Genomic DNA, 22,556 nt, shown 5'->3' on the forward strand with positions numbered 1-22,556 from the left:
AGGGCTGTCTTTGACTCTGTCTTCTCCTGGCCCCACTCAGCTGTTAAGCTCTGTTAGTTGCCATCTGATTACTCTATTGTTTTCAACAATGCCCTGGGGCATAAATTTTCTCCACAGACTGATCCACTCATATTAGGGCTCCTTTGAAAGGATAGTTTCTGAGATCAGTGTTTGAGATTTGTTCTTACAAGAGGAGGGCTCCTCCCAGCTGTCTCTGTTCCCAGTCAGCAAATTCTTTCCCCTGCAGTTCAGCCTATATCTCCAATAAGTCCACCCCTCTCCTCCCAATTGCCTTTCACCAGAACTTTCACTGTTTTCAGAGAGCCCTTGGTCTTAAACTTCTTCACATTCTGTTGCAAATAAAATAATTTCCTTTGGGGAGAGGTTCAAAACTCTCTAAAGCCTGCTTCTCCTACCAGGCAAGAACTCTGAGCTATGGTTCTGGAGTTGGAGGTGGGGACGATGACGTTCTTCTCTTTGAGTGACACCCCCATTTTAGGAGCTGAACACTTGGTGGAGGGATGGCAGTAGCCTCGTGCCTTCTTGACTTGCCTCTCCCAGAGTATAATTGCTGTCTTATAAGCTAGGGAAATGGCAGTGAGGTCCCCAGTATGCTCAGTGGCTCTGCATCCAAGGTGAAGTCCCTGCCCCATGAGTGGGGGCTGGGTGAAAGTAGGGAGGCCCACTTCTTTGCTGGATTCACCTAGAACTTAGCTTTAGCAACAGGTAACTGGAAGAAGGAGGAGACATAGCCTTCCAACTGGGAGCTTGGGGATGAGGGAGCCCTGTGTTCTCAGCTGCACCAGTCTGGAATGGGGTTTCTGTCTTACTGATTTGGCAGTGGGGAGAGAGAGAGGGAGCAAGTGTTAATTAAAATACTACAGACTCTCACTGTTCTTACTGAGTTTTAGTAGATCTTCTTGAGCAAATGTTTCTTCATTTGCTATATGCCCTAGGACAATTTCTAGAGATTTTGAATGATGGCTTTTTTTTTTTTTACGGTATCAGAGATTATATATTTGCATTTTCCAAGTTTTCTGTGAAAATGAAAGTTATTTGTCATCCGTAAAAACATGCTTATTAAAAAAACCCAAATAACCTAGAATGAAGTAAATTACGTAAAGCCCCTTTCATTCCTCCTCTTCCAGTCCTAGTGCCTTGGGCAGAGGAAACCATCAACATCTTGATATGCATTATTACAGACTTTTTTCTAGGCATGCACAGACACACGCATGCCATATATATGTAAACAGGTCCATAACCATATAAACATAAACAGGAGTGTGTGATTCAGTATTATTGTACACCTTGTTTTTCATATCACTATGCCTTAGAAATATTTTCATGTCCACACTATAGAGCTCTTTTCATCTGCTGCAGAGTATTGCCTGGTAGGAGTTAGTATGTATTACTTCAACAATTTCTTCATTTATGTACAATCATGTTTCAAATTTTTTGTTATTTCAAAAAATGCTTCGATACACCTACTTATACGTGACTCCTAGGACTTGCATGAAGATTTCTTCAGGTTGGATGCCTACAGTCAGAGCTGTTAAATCAGAGGCTAGACACCTTTTAAGTATTGATATACACTGACAAATTGTCCACCTGAAAAGCTACATGGATGTATACCTTCTCCAACAATGACAGAGTGCTCATTATGTCCAGCACTAGTTATTACCAATCCTTTCATAGCTGCCTTTTCAAGGGATGGGAAAACGGTATTCATTTTAATTTTTGACTGCTTATGAAGTTGAAAGTTTATACATGTTTGTTTATATTTCTTTATAAAAATATTTTTATATCTTTTGCTCATCTTTTGTTTGGTTTCTAGGTGCTCTTATATTAAGGATCTTTAACTTTCTGTTATATGTCACATAATGAATGATTACTTTTAAAAAATAACTTTTGCCACTTTCACTGGAGAGTGGTTCTATGAAGCTTCTCACACTGTCAAGCCAGAAGTCCCCTCTAACTCATCAGTTTTTTTTTTGTTTTTTTTTGTGTTTTTTTTTTTTTTTGCTGTATGCGGGCCTCTCACCGCTGTGGCCTCTCCCGTTGCGGAGCACAGGCTCCGGACATGCAGGCCCAGCGGCCACGGCTCACAGGCCCAGCCGCTCCGTGGCATGCGGGATCCTCCCAGACCGGGGCATGAGCCCGCGTCCCCTGCATCGACAGGCGGACTCTCAACCACTGCGCCACCAGGGAAGCCCCAAACTCATCAGTTTTTTAAAACATTTTTACCCATAACACATTCTGTCCAGTGCTGTGTATTCCTCCTATGTAAATGTAGCAGTATTGACCCCAAGAAGATAATCCTTTCTGTCTGGGGAAATATTTTTAAATTAGTGATCCATTTCTATCCCCCTTTCATAAGATTCCCCTGGCAGTAGTCCTTGGCTAGCTTGGATGCTTTGGTCCCGATAGTTTGCAAGACTGGAGATGTCAAAATTTCTTAGTCTTTGCCATTCTGGCCAGGTACCTAGCAAGTTGCAACTTCAGATGCTGCCTCTAGTATTTGATCTGTGTCATGTGACCAATGTCATGGCCTGAGGACATCAAAGATGATTCCATGACAAGGACTAAGCTTTATCATCGACCTCAGAGAGATTCTCTGTACCTGCATGTGTGCTGGGTACTAGATATATAGGAGTAAAAGGGAAGGTGAAGTTGCTGCCTTAGAAGAAATTCCTCTAGTTGTGGAAATAGCCATGTAAACACATGAGGATACTGCAGTAGGATAAGTGGATACTGTGATGGAGTCACGGAAGAGGAAGACCTAAGTTAGTTTTACCCATGTACAGAGTTGCTGATATGTCGTTTTGGTCCGAAGAGATGATGGGAGAAGGAGAGTGTTTTAGCTAAGGGAACAGTATGTGCAAAGACATGAGACTGGTCAAGAGCCTGGTACTTTCAGAGAACTTCAAGTATTTCATTATCATTGGGGTTGGGAGGAAGTGACAGTTGATGTGGCAAAGAAGGCAGGGAGGGTCTTGCCAAGGTTGTGAAATCTCTGTTTTAAATGGAGTTAAAGCTTTCAAAGTAAGGAACATAGAGTAGAATGGAAAGGGCCTTAGAGGTCAGTAGATTACAGTGTCTTGTCTATTGCTGATCGCTTGGCACATGGTCTTCGTGTAGCAAGCACTTAGGAAATATCTGTCTTCTACCTCCTCTGTGTGTCTCCTTTACATATGAGAGATCAGCATCATTGTAATAGTGGGCTTCAGGATTGCACATTCTTAGTATCTTTATATTCCTCTTATAGTATATCAAATGTATTAATATTTAGGAGAGTTCAATTCATACATAGGAGAGCTTATTTTGTGCCAGGTACTATTCTAAGTTCTTTATGTGAATTAATCCATTTATAATACCCTCAATATAAGTGTATTATGAAGTTTGTACTATTATGTCCATTTTACAAATGATGTGACTAATACAGTGAAAGTGAGTGGTAGAACCAGGATTCAAACCCAGGCAGCCTGGCTCTAGAATCAAGCTCTAAACCATCATGTTACACTGAACCCAAGCCAGTGTAACCCTCTGGCCCCTAGCTGGATATCTTTGTTTTAGATTGGCTGGCAATGTGGGGACCTTTTTCTTTCTTCTGTATAGTAGACATAATATGCATTGAGTACCTACTCTAAGCTAAGCATTCTTCTGGGTGTTCTAGGACAAGCTCAAGTGAGAGATACTCATTCAGTTATTTAATAACCACACACCTTGCTCTGTGCCAGGCTCTATGCTTGGAGCTTGACTTACAGAGCTAAATTAATTATTTATTTAGGTGTTCCAGAAAATTTGCAAGATGCCGGATAAAGAGATAAGTGACAAATAAAACACAGTTTCTATATTTGAGTTGCTTAGGGGGAGTAAAAAGGGGGTAATTAAGTAGTAATTATGGTATAATGGGATAAATACTGTCATAGATATATACCCTGAGGACTAAGAGAACAAATAGGATAGGGCAATTAATTTGCTTGGGAGAGGTCTGGAAAACTTCACAGAGGCAGTGACTTTTTCTTCAGCAGATAAAGAGAAGGAGAAACATTTTAAAAGGAGCACCTTGTGTAAAGGAAAAAGAGCATGGTTTAGTTTGTTCAAGGAGCCTGAAGTGGCTTGATGTATCTAGAGCAAATGTTGGCAAACTTTTTCTATTAAGGGTCAGATAGTCAATATTTTAGGCTTTGCTGGCCACACAGTCTCTGTCACAATGACTCAAGTCCGCCTTTGAAGCCTGAAAGCAGCTATAGATAGTGCATAAATGAATGAATGTGGCCGAGTTCCAATAAAACTTTATTTACAAAAACAAGCAGCAAGCTGGATTTGGCCCATGGCCATAGTTTCTTGACCCCTGGCCTGGAGTGTAGATGTCTGATAGGGAGGGAGAATGGCCAGGAAGCTGACTGGAAAGTTAGTCTATGGGGCAGATTGTAAAAGGCCTTGAATGTAAGGCCAAGGGGCTAGGGCTCTATCCTATTGGTAATGGGGAGTCATGAGATTTTAAGTAGGTACATTGGTATAGTTAGATTTATACTTTACAAAGGTCATTCTGGTGACTAATGTGGTAGATGGACTGGCAGAAGTGAGACTAGATGTACAAAGGTGAGTGAGAAATGACTGTCCTCTCCCTGACTTTTTTTTTTTTTTTTTTTTTTTTTGCGAATGCGGGTCTCTCACTGTTGTGGCCTCTCCCGTTGCGGAGCACAGGCTCTGGACGCGCAGGCTCAGCGGCTATGGCTCACGGGCCCAGCCGCTCTGCGGCATGTGGGATCTTCCCGGACCGGGGCACAAACCCGTGTCCCCTGCATCGGCAGGCGGACTCTCAACCACTGCGCCACCAGGGAAGCCCGTTCTCTCCCTGACTTTGAGCAATAGCTTCTGGTCTCACTGAGGACAGATTTTTCACCCCTGAGATGTCCATGTCCCCAGCATTCTGTACCAGTGACATTCAGAGCTGTTGTATCTAAAATTTGTGTCCTTGCTAGATGTTCACGTGGTAAACAAGAGTTGGGAAGCTTCTCAGATCTGGGGCACGTGTGTTGTGGGTTCTAAACATTGTATGTGTGGGGAAGTGGGGGTGGTGCTGTGGTGGTGTGGTTTGGGAGATGTGGTGCATCAGCAGTGGGGAACAAGGGTGGAAAGGGGAAGGAGGAGTAATTGCTTCCAGGCAAGAACCCAGGAGACCTGCCTGATTCCTGCACCCACAGATGTGCTGCTCCTCTTCAAGCTTTACCTCAGTGAATTCTGTTCCCTGATGAAGCTGGCTGGGCCTGTTTTGTTGGGAATTCTAGAGACATGTCTCCCCTCCTGTCTGCTCTCACCCACACCCCCTCACTACTGCTTCACTTGGGATGGGGTTGCATGCTTTGTGCCACTGCCAGGGAGATCACTTTTCTGAGCTCATAGAACTAAATATACCTAGTAACAACTGGTCCCTTGGCTCTTCAGAGAGCTGTTGAGCTGCAGCTCTAGCCAGTGCTGTATTCCCCCTGGTAAGGCAAGACTTTCAGGGAGCCTCCTTAGACCTTCCTGAGAGAAGAGCTGCTTGTTCTGAGTCCGAAATAGTAAATCCTTGTTGTGGGAGCCAAAAGTTGCCTCTTTGGTTTTGTTTTGGTTTTGCTTTTTGTTGCTTTTAAACTTTGTCTTATATCAGACACTAGCCATTAGCTGGATGTGGGACAGTGTTCAGAGTAATATGTGATAATGCCTACCTCAAGTATATTGGACATCAAAGTTCTAGTTCTGTACAATTTTCTTGTATGCTATGTTTATGGCTGGGTAACTGGGACCGTCTATCAGAGGGTATATGGTTTGGTAGGGGAGGTAGACGCATAACAAGACTGATTAGGGTATACACAGGGACTGTGGGAGCACAGAATAATCATCTTTGATCAAGAAGCCCTCGTTGGGCTTCCCTGGTGGCACAGTGGTTAAGAATCCGCCTGCCAATGCAGGGGACACAGGTTCAAGCCCTGGTCCAGGAAGATCCCACATACCACGGAGCAACTAAGCCCGTGCGCCACAACTGCTGAGCCTGTGTGCTGTAGCTGCCGAAGCCCACGTGCCTAGAGCCCGTGTTCCGCAACAAGGGAAGCCACTGCAGTGAGAAGCGCGCGCACCGCTACGAAGAGTAGCCCCCGCTCGCCACAACTAGAGAAAGCCCGCGCTCAGCAACGAAGACCCAATGCAGCCAAAAATAAATAAATAAAGGAAAAAAAATTTTTTTTAATTAAAAAAAAAAGAAACCCTCGTTATCTTCCTCAGGACCAACTGCCCCACCTCTAAGCTGCCCCAAATTGCGACTTATGTATAATACTGTTTGATACGGACAATTAATTTTTTCTTAATTTTAAGTAAAATGTAAACAAAAACATCTTCATAAAATGTTGCATTATAAAATTAATTTGTAATGAATGATCTACATAAAAACAATGTGCTTGCTTTGCAAACACAACCTCATGACAAGTCCCTTAGCCACCACCCTCCCTTCCAATCAAATTGTAGCCCTTAAGCCTCTCCCAAATAAAATTCCAGAGTTGTCACTGGAGCTCAGTGTTGCTAGACCTTTAAATTGTTTTTTTAAAGAGAGCTGGACTTTTGGGGTGAAATTTGATTTTTTAAAAAAATATTTATTGATTTGGCTGAGCTGGGTCTTAGTTGTGGCACGCGGGATCTTCATTGCGGCATGCAGGATCTTTTTAGTTGTGGCATGTGGGCTCCTTTAGTTGTGGGTTGCAGGCTCTTAGTGCAGCATGTGGGATCTAGTTCCTTGACCAGGGATTGAACCCAGGCCCCCTGTGTTGGGAGTGTGGAGTCTTAACCACTGGACCACCAGGGAAGTCCCTGTGATTTTTATATATAGTTTCAATTTATAAAATGCTTTGTGGGCCATTAAAAGGCATGTGCAAAGGCAGTCTATGACTTGTGCAAACATGAGTCATTTAATCCTTATCACACTCAAATGAGAGGGATAATTAGCCCTCATTTTGAGGGGAATACAGGCTCAGAGATGCTAAGTAGCTTGCCCAAAAGTCACATAGGAAGGGGTCTGTTTCTAAAGGTTCTGAACTCTTTATATTTACAGTACACCGCCTTTCCTCCCCTTAAAGCCTCAGCTCGGTACTTTGTGACCACCTAGAGGGGTGGGAGGGAGACGTAAGAGGGAGGAGATATGGGGATATATGTATGTGTATAGCTGATTCGCTTTGTTATACAGCAGAAACTAACACACCATTGTAAAGCAATTATACTCCAATAAAGATGTTAAAAAAAAAAAAAAGAAAGAAAAAAGCCTGATTGTTGCAGCCGCACTTCCCTGTTCTCTAACGAGGTTCCATCCAGCATCTGGCCCTTCCTTCAGGTATAGCTTCTGTCAGCCCACCCTCCTTGTTTGGCACCACCTTCTTGCTGGCCTTGTTTTCTGACCTTACTCTTTCTTTGCATGCTTTGTGGTACCAGCAGAGCCTGATGTGAGCCCCTGTGCGGATACTCCTTGCACCTTCTTCCCATGAGCTTCTCTGCTCTCCATACACCTCAATGACCAGACTTGGCTATAAAAAGCAGTCTGTTTCTTGTTGGCTCCCTAAAAGTAGCTGGTATATCTCATCACATGGTTTCCTGGAGTTAGCTGATAATGGTAGAAAATCCTCTTCCTTGGGGATTTTGGCATTTCTGCTCCTAAGGCCTGCATATGACAAGTGTTTCTCTAGTCTTAGATTAAGAGGGTCTGGGTTAGAGCCTAGGAGGACTAAAGTAGGGTATACCTTAAAGGACCCCTGATGAATCAAAACTAAAAACGTTATGAGGATTAGAAATTTGATCTCTGTAAAGTTTATGTACAACCTGACAACTTCTCATTATATCCACATTACTACTTTGTTTCAAGCCACCATTAGCTCACATCTTGATTATTGCAATTGCCACCTGGTTGCCCCGCATCTGCCCTTGTCCTCCTATAGTCTGCTTCTCAACACAGCGTTCAGAGAAATGCTTTTAAAGATGTAAATGCGATCGTGTCGCATATCTCTTCAAATTCCTCCAACAGCTTCCATCTCAGAGTAAAACTCAAAGTCCTTATGATGACCTACAAAAGCCTTTATGATCTGTACCCCTGTTGCTTCTCTGAGTTCATCTCCTGCTAGTTACCACCTCACTTGTTTCTCTTTGGCCACACTGGCCTCCTTGCTATTCCTTGAACATACTTGTTCTTGGCTCAGGGCCTTTGCATTTGCCATTTTCTGTTCTTGGGATACTCTTCCAGTTATCCTGTGTGCCTTTCTCCAACATCTCCTTCAGATATTTGCTTAAAAGTCACTTTCTTTTTTTTGGCGGTATGCGGGTCTCTCACTGCTGTGGCCTCTCCCGTTGCGGAGCACAGGCTCCGGACACGCAGGCTCAGCGGCCATGGCTCACGGGTCCAGCCGCTCCGCGGCATGTGGGATCTTCCCGGACCGGGGCACAAACCCGTGTCCCCTGCATTGGCAGGTGGACTCTCAACCACTGCGCCATCAGGGAAGCCTGAAAGTCACTTTCTTAATGAGACTTTCCTTGACACCTCTAATGAAGATGATAAATCACTAATACCACAACTCTTGGCCTTCCCTCTTGACCTTCTCTGCTTTATACAAATTATTGTCTCTCTCACCCAAATTGGATGTTAGCTCAATGAGGACAAAGATTTTTGTCTGTTTTGTTTACTATTTACTGCATTTCTAGTGCCCGGAACATAGAAATCTTGTATTTGTTGAATAAATGAATGAATGAATTTCTGCCTCCAGACTGACTGTCTCAGACTGCTTGTAACTGTGTCTTCCCTGATATGTCCTAGGGTGTGGTGTTTAAGGTCCAGTGATTTCATCACTTACTCATCACCCAGTGAGAGTAATCAGACTCTCAATAAAATTAACAAAATTGTTTTAAAATTCGTTTTGAAAAATAAGTAACTGAGATTGACAAGAAATGTTCTGAAATAAAAGAGCCATGGAAAGAGGGGGTCAAGACATTAGAAAAATTTTAAAAGCATAAAATAAAATAAAACTGAATTAAAATAAAAAGTATAGTAAAATAGTCAAGTGCTAGCAAAAAAATATGGTTTAGTGCAAAAGAATGGAGAGGCTAGAAATATACCCAACTATATATGTAGTTGTTATTACTTTATAATTACTTCTTATTAAATAGCATTTTTCCAAAAAGGGAATAAAAGACAGATAATTTTTTTTAAGGTCTAAGGCATTTATTTATTTATTTTAATTGAAGTATAGTTGATTTACAATGTTGTGCTAGTTTCTGGTGTACAGCAAAGTGATTCAGTTTTTTATGTATTGATATATGTATGTGTATATATGTGTGTGTATATATATATATGTATATATGTGTATATATATATTCTTTTTCATATTCTTTTCCATTATAGGTTATTACAAGGTTTTGAATATAGTTCCCTGTGCTATACAATTGGACCTTGTTCTTTATCTATTTTATATATAGTAGTTTATATCTGCTAATCCCAAACTCCTAATTTATCCCCCACCCACCCCCATTTCTCCTTTGGTAACTGTAAGTTTGTTTTCTATGTCTGTGAGTCTGTTTCTGTTTCGTAAATAAGTTTGTATCAGTTTTTTAGATTCTACATATAGGTGATATCATATGATATTTGTCTTTCTCTGTCTGACTTACCTCACTTAGTATGATAATCTCTAGGTCCATCCATTGCTGCAAATGGCATTATTTCATTCTTTTTTATGGCTGAGTAATATTCCATTGTGTATATATACCACATCTTCTTTATCCATTCATCTGTCAATGGACATTTAGGTTGCTTCCATGGAAAGACAGATAATTTAATAAATGGAGTTGGGATACTGGGTAGCAATTTGGGAAAAAATGTTAAGAGTCACAATTTATAGCATACAATACATTGGATGTTAGGCGGTCTAAAGGGCTGACGATTAAAAAATCCAAACATGTTAAATACTTCAGTCAGTTTACCTTTCTAAGAATTGACAAAATCTCCTTGCTCTGGGCCCTTCACCATGTCACTTACCTAATTCTTATTAAAAAGTAGATTCTCTCACCAATTTCAGATGAGACATTGGGGAGCTGGAGAACCTAACCCACACGTGTCAGAAGGAACCTGAGTTTAGTTGTGGGGGGAGGACACAGAGAACTGTTAAACTTAGGCACTGCTCTTCACTCCTCATCTCGCCGGAGGTCTTGACTTCCCTTCAGGATTCTAGCCTCCATGGGAATGTAGCTAGGCCGTACCTATACCCCAGGTAGTAGACTGCACTAGAGCTGTACTCCAGTATGTAGCTATTAGCCACATGTGGCCATTTAAACTTAAATTAATTTTTAAAAAATTTCTGTTCTTTAGTCATACTAGCCACATTATGAGTGTTCAATAGCTGCCTGTGCCTAGTGACAGTTGTTTGGACAGGACAGATATTGAAGCTTTCCATTATTGCAGAAAGTTGTATTGGACAGTGCTACGTTATAGTTGTGGACATTGTCAAGTTCCTTGTGCTCAGCAGCCTATACCCTGACTAGGTTGAGAGTAATCCAGTGTGGTCTCTCTTCAAACTTCTCTCCTGAGTCTTTAAGCCCAGACGTCTTATGTCTGAAAAACCCAGGGGAGAAAATCATCCCTCGATTATGAGTTTAAGGAATCTGGGACCATTCTGTCAATCATCTGTTCATTTAGTCAGCAACATTTACTGACATTACTCTGGGTCAGACCCTTTCCTTTCTTGGACCCTGGGGATAATGAAAGGTGGATAAGAGACATTTCCGGAAAATTCTACTAAAATGTGTTCTTGTGAGAGTAGTGATCAGAGTTGCGTATTTCTTTGATGTTTGAGGCTCTGTGGAAAGCAGTGATCACTGTTCAATCTTATACATACTAATGTGGTTAAGGATTGGGCTGAATGAGTATCTGTGAAATTAATTACCAGTTAAATTTCTAAAAGCTTTGATTTCTTTTGCTTTTCTTTTTTCTTATAAAAGTATAGTGTGAAAAAAAATCCGCATAACTAAAGGACAGCATATGCGGTACAGGGGAAAACTTTAGACTATAAAGTCAGATACCTTGGGTTGGAATACTAACTCTATCACTTATCAGCTGTAACCCTGGGCAGATGTTTCAGTTATCTAATGCTGCATAACAAACTTCCCCCAAACTTAGTGGCTCCAAACAACAAAAACATTTATTTTATCATGTTTCTGCAATCTCGGCTTGGCATATCAGGGACAGCTCCTGTGTGTCCACACTTGGCATCAGGTGAAGTAACTCAAAATCTAGGGGCTAGTATCACCTGAAGTCTCAGTCACTCACATGTCTGACTCCTGGGCTGGAAGACTCAGACAGCTTGTGCTGCTCAGACATTGCTAGCTCTAAATAGTCTTTACACATTATCTCTCCAGAATGATAGCTTCAGAGTAGCCAGGCTTCTTACATGGTGGCTCAGAGCTCCCAAGGCATGTGTCCCCAAAGGGAGTGAGCCAGGTGGAATCTATACTGCCTTTTCTAACCTAGCCTGGGAAGTCATTTGACATCATTGCTGCCACATTCTGTTTGTTAGAAGATGAGTCATTAATGTCAGCCTATATTCAAGGGCAGAAGAATTCAACTTTTATGGAAGGATTGTCAAAGAATTGTGGACATATTTTAAAATCATCACAGCAAGTAATTAAATCTCTTTAAACTTAATGTTTTGAGAATTTGGGGCAAACTGTGTTCTTTAAGACTATTACTGCTTTTGGGCTTCCCTGGTAGCGCAGTGGTTAAGAATCTGCCTACCAATGCAGGGGACACGGGTTCGAACCCTGGTCCGGGAAGATCCCACAGCTGCAGAGCAACTAAACCCATGTGCCACAACTACTGAGCCTTGCTCTAGAGCCCGCGAGCCACAACTACTGAGCCTGCGTGCTGCAACTACTGAAGCCTGCATGCCTAGAGCCCGTGCTCCACAACAAGGGAAGCCACTGCAATGAGAAGCCCGGGCACCACAATGAAGAGTAGCCCCCGCTCGCCGCAACTAGAGAAAAGCCTGCGAGCAGCAGCGAAGACCCAACGCAGCCTAAATAAATAAATAACTAAAGACTATTACTGTTCTCATTTGTAAAATAGGTGTGATAATTCATTAGTTGTGAAGATTAGATGAGAAAATATAAGCTCTTGGAATGTTGCTTAGTGTGTAAATGAGTGCTCAAAAGTTGTTAATTCTTCCTTTTCCATAATTAAAAAAATATGAGGAAGGAATTTCTTATTCACGTTTATTTTTTTCTCAAACGAAACATATAACAAAGAAGAAAAGGCAGTCTAGTTAGTAAGTAGGACATATTCACATGGAAGGATACATGGGTGATGTGATACACTTGTACATCCGGCAGGTGGGATGTGCTGTGGGTAGCTAGGTGACCTGTGAGGAGATCTTAGTGGGCTGGCTCCCAGGTATCTCTTGTGACTTCTGTGCTTTCCCTTGCAGTTCCTGAGGGAAGACCTCAATTACCACGACCCAACGGTGAAACACAGCACCTTCCATGGTGAGGATAAGCTCATCAGCGTAGAGGACTTGTGGAAGGCATGGAAGTCTTCAGAAGGTAATAGGCAGCTTGGTTGTCAATCCTAGTTGCCGGAAGGTTTAGAGAAGAGAGAAGAAGATGGGTAGCAATTTGGCCTTTAAAGGACATGAGTATAAAATGCTTAGTAAAGAGCAAATTACTGAAATGGTTCTACATACAGTCACTGAATAGAGACTGTATAGAGACTGAATAAGACTGAAGAGAGTCACTGTGCTGAGAATGGGGGAAGATGCTCCAAACAGAGTTGGAGTTGTTCTCATTAGAATTCTTATCGAATCCTATCCTATCCCTACACCTCTCCTTACCAGCTCCCCCCATCCCCCAAAGGAACCTCACAGCTTTGGCTGCTTCATCTCCAGAGACAGGGAGTTTGCTGGCCTTTTGAGGCAGCCCCTTTCTTCTGAAGCTCCCCACTTGGTCCTGGCTCTGCTGAGTCCTAGATGATTCAAAGGTTGGGTCGAAGTGCAGTTGAACTCTCTCCCGAGTCTTCTCTTCCAGGTTAAATAGCCCTAGTTCTTTGAAGAAAACATTTTTTTCCAGCCTCCTCTTCATCTTGGTCTCCTGCATATGGACACTTTTGTTAATGTATTTCTTAGATCATGGCTCCTACAGTTGGACGCAGACCCCCAGGTGTGGTTTGATCAGCACAGAGCCGAGCAGGACCATCCGCTTCTCAGTTCTGGACCCTGTGTGTCTGTTAATGCAGTCTGATTAGATACTGGTACCCTCAGCAGTCAAATCACTCTGCTGACTCATGTTGAACTTATTAAATTAAAACTTTAGGGCTTCCCTGGTGGCGCAGTGGTTGAGAGTCCGCCTGGCAAAGCAGGGGACACGGGTTCGTGCCCCGGTCGGGGAGGATCCCACATGCCGCGGAGCGGCTGGGCCCGTGAGCCATGGCCGCTGAGCCTGCGCGTCCAGAGCCTGTGCTCCACAACGGGAGAGGCCACAACAGTGAGAGGCCCGCGTATGCAAAAAAAAAAAAAAAAAAAAAAAATTAAAACTTTAGCTCTTTAGATCTTTTTCATGTGTAAGACTGCTAAACCGTGATTACCTTTTTTTTTTTTTTTTTTTTCTCCTAGAGCATTTGCTTCAGAATTCTGAGTGAAAGAGCATGTCTAATTGTATGAGGCTTGACAGGGAAGGAAAAAACAGTGCCTTAGCCTCCTTTCCATTTGTGTCTATGGCTAGAGCTTCCTTTGATACTAATAAGAATGGAAGCAATCTCTCCCCTGGGTCTCTTAGGGTATGTCTTGATGCTAAGAAGAGTTAAAAATAAGTGACCACCAGCATTCCTGGTTTTTCAGATGAGGAACCTTAGGCCTAAATTTATTTATTTATTTAATTAAAAAAATTTTTTTTAACATCTTTATTGGAGTATAATTACTTTACAATGATGTGTTAGTTTCTGCTTTATAACAAAGTGAATCAGCTATACATATACATATATCCCCATATCTCCTCCCTCAGGCCTAAATTTATAAAGTTACTTGTTCATTGTATTTAGTAAATAGTGGAGCCAGGACTTAGACCTGGACCTTCTGCTCTCTAGGCCAGTGCTTTTCCATGCCACCGTGGTTGAAAGCACTGGTCTGGTTGTAGAGAAGACCAGTTTTGGTAGGAATGAGGCGGTTTCTATTTTTGTTTAAATTCTTACCTAGGGGGCTTCCTTGGTGGCATAGTGGTTACGAATCTGCCTGCCAGTGCAGGGGACACAGGTTCAAGCCCTGGTCCAGTAAGATCCCACATGCTGCGGAGCAATTAAACCTGTGCACCACAACTACTGAGCCTGCGTGCCACAACTACTGAAACCCGTGTGCCTAGAGCCCATGCTACACAGCAAGAGAAGCCACCACAGTGAGAAGCCTGAACACTGCAAGGAAGAGTAGCCCCTACTTGCCACAACTAGAGAAAGCCCGCGTGCAGGAATGAAGAGCCAGTGCAGCCAAAAATAAATAAATTAAAAAAGAAAATTCTTACCTAGGATTATGGAATTTCAGTTCTGGAAGGGATCATCTATAATATAGATGGAGAACGTTAGATTTAAACAGGAAGACCTGGATTTTTAAAAAAATATTTTATTTATTTCTTTGGCTGCTCTGGGTCTTAGTTGTGGTATGCGGTATCTTTGTTGCCACTTGTGGGATCTTCATTGTGGCATGTGGGCTCTTTAGTTGAGGCATGCAGGATCTTTTAGTTGCGGCATGTGGGATCTAGTTCTCTGACCAGGCCGAACCTGTACCCCCTGCACTGGGAACATGGAGTCCTAATCAGTGGACCACCAGGGAAGTCCCAGGAAGACCTGGATTCTAATCCTGGTTGTAGGATGGACAGGCTGATGCTTGTTAACTCTGTTTTTAATCAATTTAGAAGAAGCATAATTTAGCTATGTAGATAGCTTTCTGGAAATTGTTATCCTTGTGGGGGCTTTTGTTTAATAAGCTCCTGAGCAACTCAGGCTGTCTACTGATGAGAGATCAAGCACAGAAATGATCTTTGGAATGATACCAGCACTGCCAGGAAAAATCTTCTAACAGTACTATTTAATTTTAGTTTTCTTCTTTTTCTGTAGTAACTTGAGGCCATGGCGCCTGGGTTTTAAGAGAGGGTGTCAAAAGTCGGAACTTAGAATGAAAGATGGCAGGGAGAGCATTCCTGACCTTCTCTGAAAGCCAAAGAGAAGTAGCTGGGAAGGGAAAGTGACCAAGAGAGGGCAGAAACAGAGGGATTAAATCATAGTATTAGAAAACAGCTCAAGACAATTTTCTGGTAAGGACTTTATTTCTGGACTCAGCAACTAATTGGAACACTACCAAGCATGTTCTAAATGACAGGAAGATGGAAGACAATGGAGTGAGTTTTGCAGAGTTGGTACCCGTTACTGGTGAACAGAGAAAAACATTTCAATGCACAGTGATGTAGCTCATAGCTAAGCTAGAAGTGATATATATGTACCATTTTAAGATTTGCTCACCATGTGTCATGCCTGATGGTTTGACAGACTAAAAGTGAGAATCTTCTTGTGTACTATTTCTCCCAACAGTTTGTTTCATTCCAAGTAAGGCCTCTAATCTCTCCGGAGTTATGATTTCCAGAGCTACAAAAAACATGTACTATTCTGTCACTGGCTCAAACTGGCTGGCCTGAGTTTTTCTAGATGATGTAGATATCAGCAGTGGTCATTTGTATTCAGAACATTAGCTGACTAATGCCAGTACCATCTATGTGATTAATGTTGTTAACATTTTCTGACTAATGTTGGGGCCAGCCTTTTCTCTGTGTTATTTAGATTTAAGCAGAAAAGGCTGATAATCTCTACATTAGCCAGCTCTGGACTTTAATAATAAAAACAACAACAACAACTACAAAACTACTCTAATGTTTATATCGTATTTAATATGTGCTAGGCAGTGGTCTGAGTGCTTTACAAATATTAACTCTTATTTCTTACAAAAACCTTATGAAGTTTAAATATTACGATTGTCTCCATTTACAGATGAGGAAGATGAAGCAGAAAGAGAGTGATTAAGTGAAATAATGTAATGCAATTTTGTCACTAACTATCCAGGGTTAGTGCAGACTTCATAAGAAAAGGGCACAATACCTAACAAGAATACTGTCACTTCAGACACCAAACTAGCCATAAGCTCTGGGTGTTCCTAGACCACCTGTGCTCTGACCAACTGGCTACAAAATCAGGGGTTCCCACAATCCCCTCAGGTTTAATAATTTACTAAATAACTCTTAGGATTCAGGGAAGTGCTATGCTTATGACTACAATTTCATTATAAAGGATAAAAATTAGGACCAGCAAAAAGAAGACACCCATATGGAAAAGTCTTGTAGGGTCCTGAATGTGGAGCTTCTGTGTCCTCTCCCCATGGAATCAGGACATATTGCCCTCCTGGCACATCAGTCATCAATGCAACCGTGAAGTTCAACCAAGCCTCATTGTCCAGAGTTTTCATTGGGGTTTCCTATAACTTAGGCATGATTGATTGACCACATGATTGAACTCAATCACCAGCCTTCTATTCCTCCCCAAAGGCTGGGCTGATATCACCTGGCTCAAAGCCCCAGTCCTCTAGTCACATGGTTGATCTTTCTGGTGACCAGCCCCCATCCAGAGTCATCTCATTAGCATGAACTCAAGTGTGACCCAAGGGCCTACCATGAATAACAAAGATACTCCTATAATCAGGGAAATTGACCTAAAGATAAAAACCAGCCAAATTCTTTATTATACAAAATTAAGTCATTAAGTAAGGAAGAGCTGAACTAGTAGAGCTGAGGAAGAGTTGAGAACAAGGGCAACTCCAGGGATCCCAGCATCAGGGACTACGGGATTGGCCTCTTCTAATTAGTAACTCTCATATGTCTCGGCTACATTCATTCTTCATCTCTGTCTTTGCTCAAGAGTCAGATACAGTGGAGGGAGAATCAGATTGGCATAGTTTGGATCACAGACTTATGTAGGGTAGTAATGGTGAGAGAAGAGAGTATGTGTCTGTGGCAAGAGTTGGAGGGTGCTGCAAATTCCAATCTCTCTAAGATCCTTGAGGTAGGGAGAGTAGCAGTTCTTTTTTTTTTTGCGGTACATGTGCCTCTCACTATTGTGGCCTCTTGCGGAGCACAGGCTCCGGATGGCTCATGGGCCTAGTCGCTCCGCGGCATGTGGGATCTTCCCAGACCGGGGCACAAACCCGTGTCCTCTGCATCGATAGGCGGATTCTCAACCACTGCACCACCAGGGAAGCCCAAAGTAGCAGTTCTTTAACAGAAGAGATGCCAGGTGAATTTTGTAGAATCTTTGAGCAGTAGAATTGTTGTTTGTATGTTTGAGCCAATGGAAACAGTAACTATGCCCTTTGTAGTGAAGGGTGGTGGGAGGCATTGACCTAAGAGGATTCCCTTCTAAAGCATGGCTTCCATTCTTCTAAACAAAGTGCAGTGTTACTGTTTCTTCTCCCTTTTCGTGGACATGAGATTTAAAAAGATGTTGTCTGCCAAACAAAGCATATTTCTTAATAATTTCTTTACCCATTTTTATGGATCAAAGGCACCTTAACCATCAATTTTGATTCTAACCAAAGAGTATGATTCCAGCTAAAAGCAAAATAACCTGGTATTCTAGTGTCACTCTGAACTTTGTCTTGAGAAGATGTTTTTGTTTTTTTTAAAAATAAATTTATTTATTTATTTTTGGCTGCATTGGGTCTTTGTTGCTGCACACGGGCTTTCTCTAGTTGTGGTGAGCAGGGGCTATTCTTCGTTGCGGTGCGCGGGCTTCTCATTGCGGTGGCTTCTCTTGTTGCGGGGCATGGGCTCTAGGCGCATGGGCTCAGTACTTGTGGCACACAGGCTTAGTTGCTCTGCAGCATGTGGGATCTTCCCAGACCAGGGATCGAACCCGTGTCCCCTGCATTGGCAGGCAGGTTCTTAACCACTGCACCACCAGGGAAGTCCCGAGAAGATGTTTGTTTTCTACTGGGCTTTTGGAAATAAGAAAATAAGCTGACAGATCTCCTATTCAGTCTGTTCGTTTGTAGGACAGGATTTTTTATTGGAGCAGTAGAGCAGTACTGGAGAACCAGGAGGGTTTTAGGGAGAAAACTCAGCAGAACTGGCCTCTCTGTTGACATAACACAGGGAGCCAGGTGGCATTGGACTTTTGTATAAACCATTTCAAAAGTCAGATCAATATAAAAGAGTTGGCATCCCCTTTTTGCTTTTATATAAACCTGACGAGATATCTATTTGTTCTGTTCTTTTAGCTATTTAAAAATTACTTTGCTAAGTGAATCTTCAAGTCATTTAGTTAAATTCCTCAACCATAGTTGTTTGTTGCTATATTTTTTGGGGAAAAGGTACAACTGGCTTTTTCTTTCTCTTACATTCTTTCAGGTATAAATATAAAATTACCATGATGTGTTAAATCATTACATCAACGCTGGTTGTTTTTTGTTATCTGAAGAAAATGAACTTATCACAGTCATTTTCTATTTATATTACATAGCTATTTGAGGGTAAAATGTCTTACTTGTATCCACATTTAATAAAGGAAACTGAGCATCTCTTACCTATTTCTGTTCCCAAGTCCTGAGGATTCTACCTCTTTAATATATTTTATGTGCATCTCCTATGATACTGTTTTAGCTCAACTTCCTCTTTTGAAAGAGATTTATTGAGTTGTAATTGACAATAAAATAAGGTATAAATATTTAAAATGTACAATTTTCAAAGTTCTGACACATGTATACAACGGTGAAACCATCACCACAATCAAGATAGTGAATATATTCATCACCCCTACAATTTTTCTCACAGCCTTTTGTGATCTCTCCCCTCCTACTTCTCAGACAACTACTGATCTTTCAGCTGCTATAGGCGTGTTTGCATTTTATAGAATTTTATATACATGGAATCATATAATATACACTTAAAAAATTGGCTTCTTTCACTTAGCATAATTATTTTGAGATTTATTCATATTGTTGCATATATAAATATTTTATTTATTTTTATTGCTGAGTAGTAGTCCATTGTCTAAATATACCACAGTTTGTTTATCCATCACCTGCTGATAGACATTTGAGTTATTTCCAGTTTTTGGTTATTACAAATGAAGCTTCTATGAACATTCATGTACAAGTCTTTCTATGGGCACATATTTTCTTTTCTCTTAGGTAAATATCTAGTAATGGAATGGCTAGATCACATGGTAGGTATATATTTTTAAAAAACTGTTGGACCGTCTTCAAAGTAGTTGTATCATTTTACATTCCCAGCAGCAGTGTATGACTTTCAGTGCTTGCACATCCTTACCAGCACTTGGTATGGTCTTTTAAATTTTAGCTATTCTAATAGTGTACTGTTATTACATAGTGGTTTTATTTTGCATTTAGCTGATGACTAATGATGTTGGGCATCTTTTCATGTGCTTTAACTGCCATTCATATATCTTTTTTGGTGGATTATCTGTCCAAATCTTATGTCTTTTTAAAAATTGGGTTGTTTGTTTTCTTATTGTTGAGTTTTTAGAGTCCTGTATATATTCTGGATATAAATCCTTTATGAGACGTATGCTTTGCAAAGATTTTCTCTCAGTCTATGGCTTATCATCCTCTTTACAGTGTCTTCTAAAGAACAGAAAGTTTTAATTTTTCTGAAGTCCAGTTTATCAATTTGTTCTTTTATGGCTCATGCTTTTGGTATCACGTATAAGGAATCTTTGCCTAACCCAAGCTTACACAAACATTTTCTCCTACCTTTCCTTCTAGAAGTTTTATAGTTTTAGGTTTTACATTTAGGCCTATGATCTGTTTTGTATTAATTTTTGTATATGGTGTTAAGTATGGATTTTAGTTCTTTTTTGTCCTTGTGGATGTCCCAATTGTTCTAGAATCATTTGTTGAAAATTCTATCCTTTCTCCACTGCATTGCCTTGCACCTTTTGTCAAAAATCAGTTGTCCGTATAAACATGGGTTTATTTATGAACTCTCTATTCTGATCTACTGATCTATTTGTCTGTCTTTATGTCAATGCCATGCTATTTTGATTACAATAGCCTTATAGTAATTCTTTCAGTCAGACAGTATTAGCCCTCCAACTTTGTTTTTCTTTTTCAAAGTTGTTTTGGCTGTTTGTCCTTGAACCAGCTTGTCAATTTCTACAAAAAACCCTACTGGGATTTTGACTGAGATTGCATCAGATCTATAGATTAGTTTGAGAGAGCTGACATCTTAACAATATTTAGTTTTCTGACCTATGGACAAAGTATATCTCTCCATTTATTCAGGAGATAACACTTTCAGCAATGTTTTGTAGTTTTCAGGATACAGGTCTTTCATATATTTTGTCATATTTGTTTCTAAGCATTTCATAGGTTTTGTTCCTATTGTAAATAGTATTTTTTAAATTGTGGTAAAATATACATAACATACATTTTACTGTTAAATGGTATTACAAATTTAATTCCTGATTGTTTCTTTATATAGAAATATAATTGATTTTATATATTGATCTTGTATTCTGCAACATTGCTAAACTCACTTATCAGTAGGATACCATCAGATTTTCAAATTAGACAATCATGTCTGCTGGTAAAGAAAGTTTAACTTTTTCTTTTCCAACCTGAATGCCTTTAAAAAATATTTTTCTTATTTGATTGCCCTAGTTAGTATCACCAGTACAGTGTTGAAGAGAAGCGGTAAGAGCAGACATCTTCGTCTTGTTTCTGATATTAAAGGGAAAGCATTCAGTCTTTCGCCATTAAATATAACATTCGCTGTGGGTTTTTTTGTTTGTTTGTCTGTTTGTTTTTGTAAAAGACCTTTGTTACATCAAGGAAGCTACCTTCTATTCCTAGTTTTCTGAGAGCTTTGATCAGAAATGCATGTTGGATTTTATCAAATGAGTCTTCTGTGTCTTTTGAGATGATTGCCTGTTTTTTCTATTTTTGTTTGCTAATGTGATAAATTATATTGACTGATTTTTCCATGTTAAACTAACTGCATTCTTGGGATAAACCCCACTTGGTCATCTTCTTAATATATAGTTGGATTTTACTTTTTAAAAATTTTATTTTTAATTTTTCTATTAAAATGTTTAAATGGAAGTATAGTTGATTTACAGTATTATATTAGTTTCAGGTGTACAGCATGGTGATTTAGTGTTTTTTACAGATTGTACTCCATTAAAAGTTATTACAAGGTAATGGCCATGGTTCCCTGAGCTATACAATATATCCTTGTTGCTTATCTATTTTATACATAGTAGTTTGTATCTCTTAATCCCACATCCCTAATTTTCCCCTTCCTCCCCTTCCCTCTTCCATTTGGTAACCACTAGTTTGTTTTCTGTATTTCCTATTTGCTAAAACTTTGTTTCAAACTTGTGCACCTTTGTTAATGAAGGATATTGGTTTGTCATTTTCTTTTCTTGAAATATCTTTGTTTTTGGTATCAGGATAACGCTGGCCTCATAGAATGCGTTGGGAAGTATTCCTCTTCAATTTTTTCAGAAGACTTCATACAGAATTGTTATATTTTTCCTTGAATATTTGGGAGAATTCACCAGTAAAGCTGTTTGAGCCTGGTGTTTTCCTTTGTGGGACGGGTTTTTTTTTTTTTTTTTCCTATGAGCTTTTGTAGTTTGTGTCTTCAAGGAATTTGTCCATTACACTAAGTTGTCAAATTTACTGGCATACATTTGCTCATAACATTCCCTTATTATTCTTATAATATGCCTTAAATCTGTAATGATGTATCATTCCTGATGTTGGTAATTTGTGTCTTCTCTCTTTTTTTTACTGATCTTGTTAGATTTTATTAATTTTATTGATCTTCTCAAAGAATCAGTATTTGGTTTCAAGGATTTTCTCTATTGTTGTTTATTTCATTGACTTTTACTTTGAACTTTATTTCCTCTGATTACTTAGGGTTTAATTTGCTCTTTTTTTCTAGTTCGTTAAGGTGGAAGCTAAGGATATTGATTCAAGACCTTTCTTTTTTTTTCTAATATAGGCGTTCAGTGCTATACATTTCCTCTAGGTCCTGCTTTAGCAGCATTTCACAAATTCTAGTGTGTTGTAGTTTTTTGCTTTTTTCCAACTGATTTATTCATAGCATAGACAGAGTGAAAATATCTAAAATGAAAACGCAACTGATGGTAAATGCTTATTTTCACCTTTTTGGGGGGCCTGATATAGTCTTTAATAACTTAGCATCCCTTAATGTGTTCCAACTTGAGGGATTATTTTTGCCCTAGAAATGCATACCTCTGAAATCTGTCTTATATCTTAGTATTGGCTCTTCACTATCTTAGATGATGTGTTTTGTTTTTATTTTCATTCAGCTTAAAATACTTTGTTTCCTTTTTGATATCTTCTTTGATTCATGAATTATTGAGAAGCAAGTTATTTAGTTTCCAAATATTGGGGATTTTTTTAGAGATTTTTCTGTTATTGATTTGC

General features: G+C 40.2%; 1 protein-coding gene across 4 annotated transcripts in view; it reads left to right on the top strand.

The window, feature by feature from the left end:
• Positions 1-22,556, top strand: part of STIM1 (stromal interaction molecule 1) — a 194,465-nt gene that overhangs the window by 128,083 nt on the left and 43,826 nt on the right. For all 4 annotated transcript variants that reach the window (XM_082661253.1, XM_082661254.1, XM_082661251.1 and 1 more), the window contains exon 3: positions 12,486-12,600. In XM_082661253.1, coding sequence (XP_082517379.1) covers positions 12,486-12,600 — 115 coding nt within the window. The remainder of the gene's footprint in view (positions 1-12,485; positions 12,601-22,556) is intronic.

This window comes from Grampus griseus (genome assembly GCF_964374135.1).
Source record: "Grampus griseus genome assembly, chromosome: 8".
In the NCBI taxonomy this organism is placed as follows: Eukaryota; Metazoa; Chordata; class Mammalia; order Artiodactyla; family Delphinidae; genus Grampus; species Grampus griseus.